The sequence below is a fragment of the Seriola lalandi genome, unplaced genomic scaffold (assembly GCF_002814215.2).
Source record: "Seriola lalandi dorsalis isolate HSWRI2012SDOR001 ecotype SW California unplaced genomic scaffold, Sedor1 jcf7180002054575, whole genome shotgun sequence".
Taxonomy (NCBI): domain Eukaryota; kingdom Metazoa; phylum Chordata; class Actinopteri; order Carangiformes; family Carangidae; genus Seriola; species Seriola lalandi.
In genome coordinates, this window is record NW_019525128.1 from 54,088 (window position 1) to 67,929 (window position 13,842).

Here is a 13,842-nt window from a genome sequence, read left to right on the forward strand (position 1 = left end):
AGAGACAGGTGTGTGTGTGTGTGTGTGTGTGTGTGTCCTCTCTGATAATGATACTGAGCACGTGCAGAGCTCACGTTTGCCGCCTAGTGATGCTCAAACACACACACACACACACACACTCCCTCTCTCTCATGACATACATTCACACAACATCGACCAACAAGATGCATCGCAGCCTCTCTGCCTCAGCCAATCAGATGACTAGATTTCCCTGAGCATCAGCTGGAGGTGGGGCTTCATTATGTAAACAATGAAGTGATGTGAGGAGGCTGCAGCTTCACTTCCGTTTATCCTCTGGTTATCTTTATTTATCTTTACTTGTTTTTATTTGATTTATCTTTATTTGATACGAATCTATTTCCTTCTCACCACTTCTATTTCTATTTCTCTCTTTGTTCTTTCTCTTCTTGTGTCTGTTTTTATGTTTGATGGTCACAGTCTACTGAGTCTGTTTCCATCTCAACTCTCACTCTCATCAGTCTGCAATGTCCTGTAGGAAAGGTTTTGTACAGACAGACTGATTGATTGATTGATTGATTGATTGATTGATTGATTGATTGATTGATTGATTGATTGATTGATTGATTGTTTGATTGTCCACAAACAGCTGTCACATTTAATGTGGAAACGAGCTGAAACCTTTCCAGTATCTATCTATCTCTCTCTCTCTGGATGTGGACTCTGTTCTCACCTGGACTTCCTGTTGTAGTTTGACCTCTGACCCCAGCAGAGTGCTGCAGGAGGGTTGTAGAGACCCTGGCTCACTCCATCCAAAGTCATGTTCTCTCATCTTCTATCAGACCACATGGAGCTGTGACCTTGGACCCCCTTTATTCAAAGTCTGGCAGTCTGAACAGAACCAGAAACAGAGGACACATGAGACAGGGACATGAGCTTCTGGTCTCTGGTCTATGCGTGTCATTAAAAAGCTCTGGAACAGTGAGAGGACATTGAGTCGGAATCGTACAGAATGAACTTTACATGTTGTTTATTGATGAAAAACACATGATGGATTCATTTAGAAGCAATGATTTTTAGAAACAAACACAACAGTCACAATCTTAAGAAGCTTTAGACACATACGGTACAAACACGCAGTACACACAGGTCACACTTATACTTCATACAGTACACACGGTACACACTAATACTTCATACAGTACACACGGTACACACTAATACTTCATCCAGTACACACAGTACACACTAATACACACCAGTAAAATACACTGTAACACACTGAGGCTGTTCAACAGTATAACAGTCACACAGTCCCCCCTCATACTGCACATAGTACACATTAATACTGTAGGGATATTACAGAAGTACTGTGAGTACAAATACTGTGAAGAATACTGCAGTACAGAGAACGACAGGTGCATTATGGGAGAAATACAGTAATGTTCGGATTTAAAAACATCCTGCAACCCTCCAGAATAAAAGAATAACCCATAATGAGGCTGACACTTTCAGAATAAAAGCATGTGATGTTACAAAACAAACCTAGCGTTCTGAACATCAGACAGGAACTAAAACAGAGACAACGTGGTCGGAGACCTGCTCACCTGACTGTCCGTCTCACCTGTCTGTGCGTCCGCGGTGCGTGGACAGACTCTCCGTCCTTCCTGTTCTCCTTCAGGTCCGCTGTTCTCTGTAAACAGCTCCTCTTCTGTGAAACCGCAGCTCCTCATCAGCATCAGCGCGGGGCATCTTGGGACATGAAGTCCTACTGTAACGTTAGGACCACCGCATCCATGCCCCCCCCCCCATGACGTCAGTACTGAAGTAAGTACGTTGGTCTTCTCAGCCCTCAGTAGAGCCTGTCAGGCAGCAGCCGCTCTGAGTCCTGAACCAAAGAGCAGGTTAACTTCCTGTTATCAGATTTAACCTCAACAGATACTTCCCACATTTACAGTTTTTCTCAATCACTTTGATGCAATTCACACATCAGAAAAGTCATTCTCACCTCTCTTAACGCAGTCAGTCATTTCTCATAACACTGACTCACCTGTGCAAAAGCCTCTAAAACAACCTCTAAACCTTGTTCACATATTGAAACATGCAAAGTCAGTCAATCACTTCAACATTGTCACCAGTGAATTTTTCACCAGAGCTTTAAGACTTAGACTCGATGTTTTGATATTTTGATAAAAACCTGACTGACTTTAGTGAAAGAGGAAATATGCTCAGACACAACAGAGTCCATCCCGCAGGTCTGAGAACAGTTATCAACACATGTATCTAATGGCACTTAAGCATTACTGTAAAATACATATTACTGTATTGTGTTATATAAACATTTGTAGGTCTACTGTAGCCACTCATTTACTGCACTGCATTGTGGGAATGGATGGTTACAATACAGCCAACTTAAAAAAAAAACAAAAAAAAAAAAAACATGTACTAGCTATATACTGCACACACCAATTTACTATACAGTAAACCGTGACAGACTAAGAAGTGTACACCACCACTTCATAAATACTATTTGTTCAACTAAAACGCACTGAAACCACCTGTTGGAAATGATTTGACCTTTTTTAACAAATGGCTTCCAGCAGTGAAATGTTTAGTTTCATCAAACAATAAAATCATTTAACTGATATTTTATTTAATCCTCTTTCAGGATTCAATCATTATATATATATTTTATATCACACTCTGGATAAAATAATAATTTCACCCAACTGTTACATCTTTATATTTGCCATATGTCTGCAATAAACCGGCGCAGGTTTTTAGAAGAACCCTGGTGATCTCTGCCCCAGTGTGAGAGTTTTTTTCTTTTTCCCGCTGTTCTTATCTACTAGCGACATCTGCCCCCCCCCCCCCAGTACAAAGTCATGTCAGTTTATTGGGCCAATATTCTGTTTTAGCAGTTGTTAAGCAATGAAACACGTTTTATTTCAGTTTTAAAGTTGAATCCATGGTTTCACGTATAAGTAAGTCAATCCAAAAAAATAACTGGTCCATCTAAACATCTGGGCCCGTATTCACAAAGACTAAAAGGAGCTATTAACTTTCCGATTTAGGAGAAACTCCTAAAAAATAATGGGTCAGTCCTAACTTTAGGACTTTATTTTACTAAGAGCTATTCACAAAGCCACTTAGCGCTAAAAGTATCTCCTAAGTCTGGGAGAAGTTAGAAGTAGTGGAGAGGACTCCTAACTCACTAAGATCAAATCATAAAAGGATCTTAAAGAGCTGCTGTCATTCCACGCTGCAGTGTTTTGGAAACTTTACACGATGCTGAATTACTGAAAGATACTGACGCAATCGCGAGGGAAAAATGATCGTTGTGGAGTTTGTAAAGGATGCAACAACAAAAACATCAACTAAAACAACCCGATCAGTGCGGAAATTAAGCGTTTGGCAAAGCTGCGTTACTTGGCAACCGGGAAAATGCAACTTTGCAATGCTGACCACTTGGAGATCTCCCAGCTGTTCTATTCACCAAACCTTAAATGCGTCTGTAGACCCCGTATCATAAGTCCGTTTATACGATTTCCTGTAGATGTGCGCAAACTACAGAGAAATAAAGCAGCTTCATGCTGGTGTGCCCGGTGTGAACGGAGCCAGAGATGGAACGCATGTAAAGATTATTGCATCATCACAAGACGAGGAGGTATTTGTGAATAGGAAGAAAAATCTCACCATCAACACAGGTTGTATTGATGCTGCCTGTACAGTCGTAGACATTGTTGTACAGTGTCCAGGATCGAGTCATGGATCTGAGTGGAGAGTGACCTGATCAGCTGTTTGAAAGGATCATTTTCCAGCTGGATGTCACGTGGTGGGACAGTGGAAATCTTCTCACACCTCAACCCACAGCTACATTACAACAGGTGCGTACACATAATGTTGCCCATATTAGGCATATCTATCTCATCATCTATCTTATTTAACTATAGTGCTAAAATAAAAGGTTTTGTGATTATAAAACCCATTACCAATACAAGTTGGCTCTTGGTCGTCTTGCTGATTGGTTGCATGGTGAAATTCGACTCAGTCCAGACAGAGCAAGCAGAATTATTACTGTGTGTGCACTTCTGCACAACCTGTGCCAGCAAAGACAAATACCACAGCCAGAGGATGATGGTGATGACGATGATGACGACGACGACGATGAAAACTAAGTTGCTGTTGACATGGCGCAAAGTGGACTGGAATACAGGGATCACTTTGTCAATATGCACTTTGGGTAAACCATCACATTTGCACAGAAATCAGTCAAGATGTAAATTGTTGGCTATTGAGGTTTATTCTGAGTTAGTTCATTTTTTCAATCTAGAGGCTGTAACACTCCGTCTTTAACTTGAGGAGCTTCTCTTTTGCCTCAAGAACCTTCTTCTGCTTCTTTAACACTCTTATCTCCAATCTCATCTCCTGCTCCAGCAGGGGTGATGGGCAGCAGCAGCAGCAGGAGGGAGAGGAGAGGAAGGAGCTGAGAGAGGAGCTGAGAGAGGAGCTGCTGGAGGAGGGGGAGCTGGAAGGGAGGCAGCAGGAGCAGGGTCTTGATTTGGGACAGAGATGGCACTTATACAGTCGCTTGGGTACAAGTTGACCTTAAGTGCCCCTCAAATATATTTGTAATCAATTTTTTTTTTTTTATAAACAAGAAAAGGCTAATTTCATTCCCAAAAGCTTTTGAAATAATGTTTTGGTGCCACATGAAACTGCTGAAAAGCATTCTAACGTTCACAGCTCGGTACAGCCCAGAGTCAGTTTTTGCAAAGACAAAAGTCTTGTCGCTTTGTCATACGATGCACCCAATCCTAGATTACAGCCTCACCTGTGATCAATAATTGATCAATTAGTGAGTGTGTATAAAAAGAACCACACACACACCAGACCTTCACATCAACTGCAACTTGACCTCTGACAACATGCCTAAGATTCACCCTGAGACCAAAGCGTTGATTATCAAGAGGCTGAAGACCAGATCCACTGCTGAGGTGGCGACACCTTCAACGTGTCTCAGCGTCAAGTACAAAGAATGAGAAAAAGTTGCTCTTTTTTTCTCCGTTGAGTGAAATGAATTTAAGTTTTTATAGTAAAAGGAAATTCTTCCGGGTTAACAAACAGAACTTCTCATACAGATGCATTCTGGAGAAACTACCTCTGTAAGCTGCACAGTCACAATGTGTTCTTATTTCATTTGTATTCTTTTGTTTCTTAGAGCGTTTTTTTTAATTAATATTACTGTCGGATGTCGCGCATGTGTTTTCACCGGCACACGCCGGTCTTTCATCAACCAATTGCTGCGGTTCCTGCAATCGAGCTCGTCCATGAGAAGTGACGTCAGCCACGGCAAAGGAGTCGCACTCTTAGTTTAGGAGTTTAGACTTTTCGTTACTGGAGTTGGTGTCAGCAGCTTTGTGTAGAGACTCAGGAGAAAACCTTTAGTGTGACTTATGAGTTCTCTTAGTGGGAAGATAAAGTGCTTTGTGTAAACGGGCCTTGATCTGGATCCACTTAAAAACTAGAAGCTGTCAGTGAAACAGACCAAACAACTTTCACCACAATTAAGAAGAAAAAATCCAGACTCACAGTAAATGCTCCGGTTCTGTCCTGGTTCAGGACTGTTTAAACAAACATGACATCCTCTCCAGACGACACATCTAAAAGGAATCTATGCCTGCAAGTCTCAGCTCAGGGTAAACTCTACGTCTTCAATTTCCCAGGATGCTATGCTTTGCTGCCCCCTGCTGTTGATGTGTTAGTCTTCTCTCTCTCTCTCTCTCTCACACACACACACACACACACACACACACACACACACAGGGACAACGGTTTCCTCTGCAGCCTCACCAGTGAACTTTGAACCCGTTTGTCTGGACTTAGTTATGAATTAATCACGAAAAAAAGTGAAGCAGCAAAAAAGTGATGAAGTTAAAAGCTTGAAGGTTTAGATATGAACATCACATAAACCTGATGTGTTCACACCAGAACACAAAGAAAATAAAGTGAGTAGATTCTCTCCACTAAAGCTCTGAGGTCCTCACACTGATCATGAAAAGTAAGATCCTGAACTTTGCAGCACATTCACCTGAAAGGTACGACACCTTTATCAACATGAAGCTTTGTTAGAACCTACACTTTATTATGAAATCAGGTGAGCAGTATTCAGACTGTTTTAATGACTTCTCATTTAGATTTCATGGCTCCACTTTCTCACAGGTTTAGAGTTTGTTTCTCCTTTAATTCATTTTTCTGGTTTAAACAGGGTTTAATAATTCTAAAGGTTTAACACTGAAGGTTTGACTTGAGGCTCAGCAACAGACAATGGAGGAAATCACCAGCAGTAACACTCATCTAATGGAACATAGATCGGTCAGGGACTTTTACACTTACTGCAGTGTGAGTCCTCTCAGGTGGCGCAGACTCACACCAACCATGTCATACATGAATAAGGAGACACTGCAGCAGGTTTAGACCTGGTCATTTTATTGTTTCTGTACAAACAACATCACATGAGACGATAGCTCCTCTTCACACCCGAGAAGGATACAGCATCTGTAACACAGGAAGTCGCATCATCAACTGTCACTAAAAAAAGCAAAAGGTTTAGTCTGTTCAAACGTGTTCACCAGTATCTGATCCGAGAGCTGCAGGAGACAGTTTAATACATGATTACAGCTAAACGTCCTTAAGAGACTCAGAGTCCTGGACTGAAGCAGGATCTGAGGTCACTGAGGTAACTTCAGGTTTAACTCTGGGTTTTCAGTTGTACGGTTGGGTAAATCACCATGGCAACTGATGAACTCCTAACCTGCTCTGGACCCAATCAAAACCCGTCAACCGCCAAACTACTGACCAATCATATCACTGGAAAAACATTCCTACAGGATCCTGACAGGGACAAAAGAGTTTACAATGAAGTGATCAATAATAAAGATCAGTAGATGTTTGTATAGATCAGTGGATGATTTGCTGTTTGGTTTTAAAACAGCTTCTAACAAACAGGAGAGTTTATCTCATGAGTCACTACATAATAACTGTTAGAGCTTCATCAACTGAACACAGATTGTATTTTATCTGCTTCACATGTTCATAATAATTTGTTCATCAGATTAAAGAAGAAACTTGATCATTCATCTTCTTATTTACAGTTTATCCTCAGTCTCTTTAATCAGTGAAATGATTTCTTGCATTTCTCTCCTAATTTGTTCACATTTCCCTTTATGATGTCACTATAACTGAATTCACCTGCACAGATCTGTTCCTTCTCTTATCATATTAATACTTTATTCATGGTTCTAATCAACTCTTCCTCTGTCACATGAACGAGCTCATACCTGGACAGGTAAACCAGAGGTACCTGAACCAGGTGATAAGCAGCTTCACACTGCAGGTTATCAGGACAATGTCAGGTTCAGTTAAACCAGATAACAGGAAGTTATCCTGGGCTTGACTGATCACATCAACAGTAGAAGAACAAGCTGCAGAAACACTAGAGATAATAAAGTGTCAGTGAGAGCAGGAGTTAAACTGGTCTGTAGTCCAGAGTGTTTCCTGCTTCTGTGTCTGATGATGGACAAATTGAACTGCGATGAAGGTCAAAGTCAGTGAGAGGAGAGAGGATTTATAAACATAATAATTGAACTATTAAAGACATAAGAGTTTAGTTTCATGTCCAGGTCTCAGTCTGCTCATGTTGTTCTGAGTCAGGATCAAACTCTTTGTTAACACCAGTGACTGACAAATTCTGTAAGCTACTTCACTGTGAACTCTCTTGTCCCATCAGGATCCTGCAGGACTGATGGCTCAGGTTTCCAGTGATCTCATTGATCAGCAGTCAGGCTGTTGTCAGGTTTAAAGCTGATCCTCTGAAGTTAACAAGTTAGCATAGCATAAGTTTCTCTATTTTAATGCTACATCCGTCTTAGCTGTTCCTGCAACTGACAAACTGCAAAATAGACAAATCTGCTTCCTGTTTACACCAGCTCGCACATGCTCAGTGTACGTTGTCATGCAATGTGTGTTTTCAGGTGTTAGTCTGGACAGATCGATTTGGTTTTAAACTGAAAACTTGGTGTGAATGCAGCTTCTCACTGTTCTGCCCTCTGTGACTCACCACTCTGACTCTGTGTCCGATGGCTTTAGCTGGCAGGTTGCTGCCGAACTTGGCTCGGACCATGCCACTGTTGCCGTGAGCCCGGGTCACCTTTCCCCAGATCACTCTGGTCTTGTTGGGTTTACCGCCGGGCGTTACTGTGTTCCTGCAGAGAGAACATACAGTCATTCCACACCTCCAACACACTGGTGTGTTTCATGTATACTGCTGGGTGTCCCAGCAGGGTGGACTCTATAGAATACACACACTAATGTTGATCATCTCATCAGCCCACTCTACATGTTAGTGTGATGTGTGAAGAGACCAGAGATTTACACAACTGACCACATTGAAGTTATGATACACAATAAAACATGTAATCAGAGCCCCCCACTGAGCAGTGATCAAACATACCACCAGCTCTCTCGCTCACACACACACACACACTCTCTCTCTCTCACACACACACACAAGACAGTGTGTTAGTGTGTGTTGTTTCATATCCTGGATGCTCAGTAAGAGGAACAGGTTTGTCATTTGAGGCAGACAAGTCATGATGCTGCACCGTTCTTAACAATGTCAGACCTCCACATTAAATTCAAACGCATCAGATTATAATCTGGTGTTTTATTTTGTGAACAATCAAATCAGCCACAAAATCAACCAAGGAGGAAGGTGATATAGCTCTCTCACTCACACACACACACACACACACACACACACACACACACCCTTTGCAATCCTCCACACTTTACTTAAAGCTTAAATGTACTTGTAAACTGACGTGACTCGTCAACCGACAGACATCCACTCAAAGACTAGAAAACACGCTCATTGACACTGACTACATTTAACCTGTTAAAATGCATCATTGACCAGGTGACCTGTGATAGAGGTTAGCGTAGAGTGAGACAGGTGAGTGCAGAGTCTTACTTCTTGGCCTTGTACACGTAGGCGCAACGTTTTCCCAGGTAGAAGTCAACCTCATCTCTGGTGTAACAGCCCTCCAGCTTCAGGAGAGCTGTGTGTTCACGCTGGTTCCTCAGACCACGCTTGTAGCCAGTGAAGATGGCCTTACTCCACAGTCTGAGACCATAACAGGGCAAAGAAGAAGAGTTAGGGTACAGGTGTGGAGACAGTCAGGTGACAGATAAACATTCACAGGTGACACATCTGATCAGTCATCTTACCGTCCAGGCATCGTCACTCTTCTCCAGATAAGTTTACCTGCCAAAACAAAAAGACACAGATATTAAAACTTAGTGGTCATTTGTTTGCATCAGATCCTGATCTCAGAAACCTACATGAGTTTATGTTCAAATCCCCAAGTGCTCTGAGGATTTGAACATGTTATCGAGGTAACTTCAGGTTTAACTCTGAGTTTTCAGTCCTACGACGGTGGTTCACTTGTTACCAGGGTAAATCACCATGGTAACTTATGCCAAACTCCTAACCTGCTCCAGTGCAGGTCAATTTAGAGGATCAGATCAAAACCTGTCAATAGCCAAACCACTGACCATCAAATCACTGGAAAAACAGTCATCAGTCCTGCAGGTGCATAGGTGAGCAGAACACCTGTTGGTGGACTTCATGTGGCTCCAGACCACATCCACGAGGATCTCTCATTTAAACTGTTCATGCTTCACACCAACTGTGTCTATCCGGTCACACCTGAACCTTGTAGCTGCACTTCAACATTACACACACTGCACTCAACTTTAATTAACGGCTGTTTACTGCAGATATTAATAGTGAGCGGTCTCACTGACTCCAGTTTACACTCTTCACAGGTCACAACAGCCAGTCTGTTATATTTATAAGTGCTGGTTCTGGTCACATTCATCACACCACTGCTAGATGGAGAGACACTCTGGGATGTTACTGATTTTATGTTCTACAGGTTCTAACCACAACACCGGCTCTGGATCTCACAGGGGGTATTTCCGTCTGTTACACTACTAGAGCACCGGTAACACGTATAGACTTGGATGCGGATATAACACAGGCTCTGGCCTCACAGTCGGCGGTTCCAGTCACATAAATTTGGACACCGAATCCGGCCGCTCCTGGGTCAGACGCACAGCGTAGACTTATACCCGTTCACCGGTGTGATGCTAATATGCTAACTGCTAACACTAACCAGATGAGCACCTGGGACACCGATAAAAGGAGAAACAGGTTTACACGCTGCCGTTAAATAAACCAATGCGCCGGGTCCCGACCACAATGACCAGGACATGAAGCCGAGTGCTACGCGGACAACAGCTCCTCGGCCCGGACTGCATTCCGCCCTGTTAGCCGCTGCTAGCTCTATCCAAAGCGCATCTCCGCCATCCCTCACCACATAACGACAGAACGCTGCCGGTGACCGGAGGACACAGTGACTGTTCGTCGCCGGTGACGATGAGTCCGAAATAAAACGGATATTAAAGAATAAATTAGAAGTTTGGGCTGACATGTTTGAGGTCTTACCGTCACTACTGGGGTAGATGGAGGGAAAGGACGGCCCACAGGCATGCTGGGTAATTATCGTACACAAAGGTGTCCGCGGAGCTGCCTGATCAAAACCATTTTATTTACATTGCTTTTAATATAATCTCGGGATGAAGGAGAGGTTTAGAAATGGATTACTTACATGTAAATTACTTTTTAATTTAGTTTTATACAGAACACATTTTATTTATGAAAGTCCCTGCTCTGAATTATTAATATTATGTTAACGACAGAGAAAAACATCCACAACACATTTTCTCATTATTTTGGATAAAATTAAATGCACAATAAACTTATGTTTATAAAGCAGTTTTAAATCTATGTATTTTTTATTTTTATTACATTTCTGTAATTTATTTATTTATCTGTAGGTATATTTTAAAATATTCTTGTCAGTTGTCATTCAGATGTGACTTTAGTATTTTGAAAAATTAGATTAAGTTATCATACAGTAATACAGAGTATATAAAAAGTTTAAAACTGTATGTGTATGTATTTCTTCTGTAGTATCACTGTTATACTTACTATTATACACATGTTGAACATAAGAAAAAAAAAAGCAATTAATTTTTGTTGAGAAAAAAAATTAACCCGTCCATCCAAACAGGACAAGTAAATGTTTAATCATTATTTTATGTCTTAAAATCTCAGAACTACTTTCATTGTTTTTCCTCATGTTCGGAAAATGTTTCTGAGAACACGTCTTTTCCTAACAGTCCACACACAGTGTACAACAGTTTAACCCGTTTATCCCATATATTCAGTACAGAGATATAATAACTGGTTTATAACAGGCTGTGAGCAGATGTAAAAACATGTTGAAGAGTTTATTAATTTTCAGTATTTGTTCTACATATTTTATGATTCCAGCTGTTTATACAGCAGCCTCCACTGATGTAGGAGGAATGAGAATCGATAACAAATACATTAATAGAAACCAGTGATTACATCTTTATATAATGATTATACAGGATAAATGTGAGAGTCCGTGTTCATGTAAAATACTGGATATGTACAAGATGATGTATAATGTTTCTATAATGAAGACACATCACAGACTTTCCTTTCAGTGTCTGATTATAGTTTTCTGATGGGGTTGGGGGTTGTGTTCAGGGGCTCCTGACCTGGGGATTTGTGAAGTCCTGGACTGGATCCAGCCCCAACTGGACCTGTAGCACCAATACCAGTGAAGAGAGACAAATTAAAATATTTATTTAATGCACTTAAACTTAACTCAACTCTTCATACAGCTGTGTTCAAATCTTTTATACAGTTTGTCAGCAAAAATAAAACAGAGTGAAAAAATGTAAAACTTAAACCTGTGAAACAGTCTCTATTTGTCCTCCTTTAAAAACGGTGGAATGTCCTTTAAACCTCACGACCCTGCCGTCACATGACCCAGCACGACTCGTCACCGCCACAGGAGAAACACCAAGAAAAATATTACGCTGTAAAAATTGGAGACCATGTCTGAAAATTCTAAACTGGTTCACCTGTCCACTCAGGACACTGACACACAACCGTCAATCACAGCACCTGCTCAGGGGACTGTGGCCGTGAGTTCAGACTCACAGGAAGTTCACAAACACTCCTGATCTTCTTTCCTCTCAGTTTACGGTGATTCAGATCTCAGGTGAGTCTGTGAATACCAGAAGTCTCTGACAGTCTCTAAACTGCAGCATCTGATTGGTGGAGCTTTGTTGGGGCGGGACCAAGCTTCAGAGTCTGAAATCAGGGCAGAATCTTCTCTGTGGTCATGTGGTCCTGTTAGCATAGTTCTGCACGTGTAAAACAAACTGGGGTCCCAGTACAGAACGTGCAATGACAGGTCCCAGTGTTTCAGGCCGACACTGAAGGTCTGATGCTGCATTTAGGTGAAACTGGAACAAATTGAGACTCTGATCTGATCTTAAATCAAACTTTCTTTCCAGATTTTCTAGTTTAGTTTTGTGTCAATGTCTCCTGAGGGAAAACTTTAGTATCAATTCTTTAAAATCAGCTTAACACTGAACTGACAGACAGCAACCTCATTTCCCACATCACCTGAATGCAGCACACACTCTCAGAAAAGCATGGAAGTGAAAAATTGAAATAAGAAATGAAACTGTGATGTCATTGTCTCCTCCATCCTGTCAGAGGAGTTCAATCAAACTGTCTGACACAGGAGTGAACAGGTGGTTCAGACACTGACAGATCATAATTATCTGTCAGAAGCAGAGGCCACGTTCATCGGAGCACACATCTGAGAAAACCTGTAAACACAACTTCTGAGAGAAGTCAACAAATGGACAAAAATAATCGATATGAACTAAAAAAAAAACAGTTGGGAGGCTAAAAGCAGAGAATGTGTGCAAACATGATCCAGAGCAGATTAACAGCAGAATCCATTTTCTGATATGAAAACTCTTTAAGCTGCGTTCACTGACTTTTGACCTGTTGTTTTCAGCAGAACAAAATAAAAACATCTGACATATGATGGACAGCTGCAGGTGTGAACAGGTGCTACACGATAAACTCCACGGCTGTGACAGGAGGAGAAAAAGACTCCCAGTGTTTTGTGGTAGATGAGTCCTTTAACACCAGCGCTGACCTGTCAGCAGAGCAACTCAACTCCCGTGAACCCTGTCGTTGCTGACCTCCACTGGTTTCATTTCTCACCGGGCTGCACTGATGCACAGGTGTACTCCAGGGTGCTGTGACTTTTTTAAAAACTTTTCTCATCCTCTGACTGACTGCATCTGTCTGAGAAAAATATAGATGTATCTATTTACAGGATATATTTGTACACATACATGTGATAAAGATAAGAGTCGGAGTGACTGCAGACTGTCCACTCAGTGTTTAGTGTCAGCTCAGGAGAATCCTTGTCACCGGTTCAACATGAAAAATGTCCCAGCATGCAACACAAACATGAGGGGGAGAAGGTGAGGAGACGTGGTCACCACTTGATCGACCTTGTCCAATCACATCAGGACCATTTATAAACTGAGCGCACAGTTCAGGGAAATTCGTCAGGCTTCAACAATTAAAGCAAGAGTCATTAACAGGTGAAGTTAACAGGTAAATTAACCATTTACCAGAAAAATAATAGAAATACTGTAATAGCTCATGTGCTGCCATTGCACAGTCTTTGTTAAATCACAAGTAATATCTTTAAAAAAAAAAAAAAACTCTCCCACCTCAAGTTTGTCCTCACAAAAGGACGTGTTAGCTTTAACATATAGTTTAGTATTAACCCTTTTAGATAACTAATAACACCCCCTACCTTTATTCTGAAAGTCACAGGCCATATT

The 13,842-nt window shown here is 41.4% G+C and overlaps 2 protein-coding genes across 2 annotated transcripts in view; both read right to left on the reverse strand.

The window, feature by feature from the left end:
- The window catches only part of abcc5 (ATP-binding cassette, sub-family C (CFTR/MRP), member 5), a 23,532-nt gene extending 21,820 nt beyond the window's left edge, over positions 1 to 1,712 (reverse strand). The window contains exons 1-2 of the mRNA XM_087176958.1: positions 1,583 to 1,712; positions 692 to 849 (exon numbers count right to left, since the gene is read on the reverse strand). Coding sequence (XP_087033084.1) covers positions 692 to 790 — 99 coding nt within the window. The 5' untranslated portion in view covers positions 791 to 849; positions 1,583 to 1,712. The remainder of the gene's footprint in view (positions 1 to 691; positions 850 to 1,582) is intronic.
- A 4,713-nt stretch (positions 1,713 to 6,425) lies between these two features.
- Positions 6,426 to 10,610, reverse strand: rpl35a (ribosomal protein L35a). Its single transcript, XM_023417495.2, has 5 exons — positions 10,529 to 10,610; positions 9,247 to 9,283; positions 8,990 to 9,142; positions 8,078 to 8,222; positions 6,426 to 6,516 (listed from the first exon to the last, which is right to left on the reverse strand). Exons 2-5 carry the CDS (start codon positions 9,255 to 9,257, stop codon positions 6,493 to 6,495), a joined length of 333 nt encoding a protein of 110 aa, XP_023273263.1. The 5' UTR covers positions 9,258 to 9,283; positions 10,529 to 10,610; the 3' UTR covers positions 6,426 to 6,492.
- Between the last annotated feature and the right edge of the window lie 3,232 nt (positions 10,611 to 13,842).

Coding starts and splice junctions, on each gene's coding strand:
- rpl35a (XM_023417495.2), bottom strand. Junction 8,223..8,989: donor TACGTGTACAAGGCCAAGAA/GTAAGACTCTGC, acceptor TTCTCTCTGCAG/GAACACAGTAACGCCCGGCG. Junction 6,517..8,077: donor TCGGACACAGAGTCAGAGTG/GTGAGTCACAGA, acceptor CCTGTGTTACAG/ATGCTGTATCCTTCTCGGGT.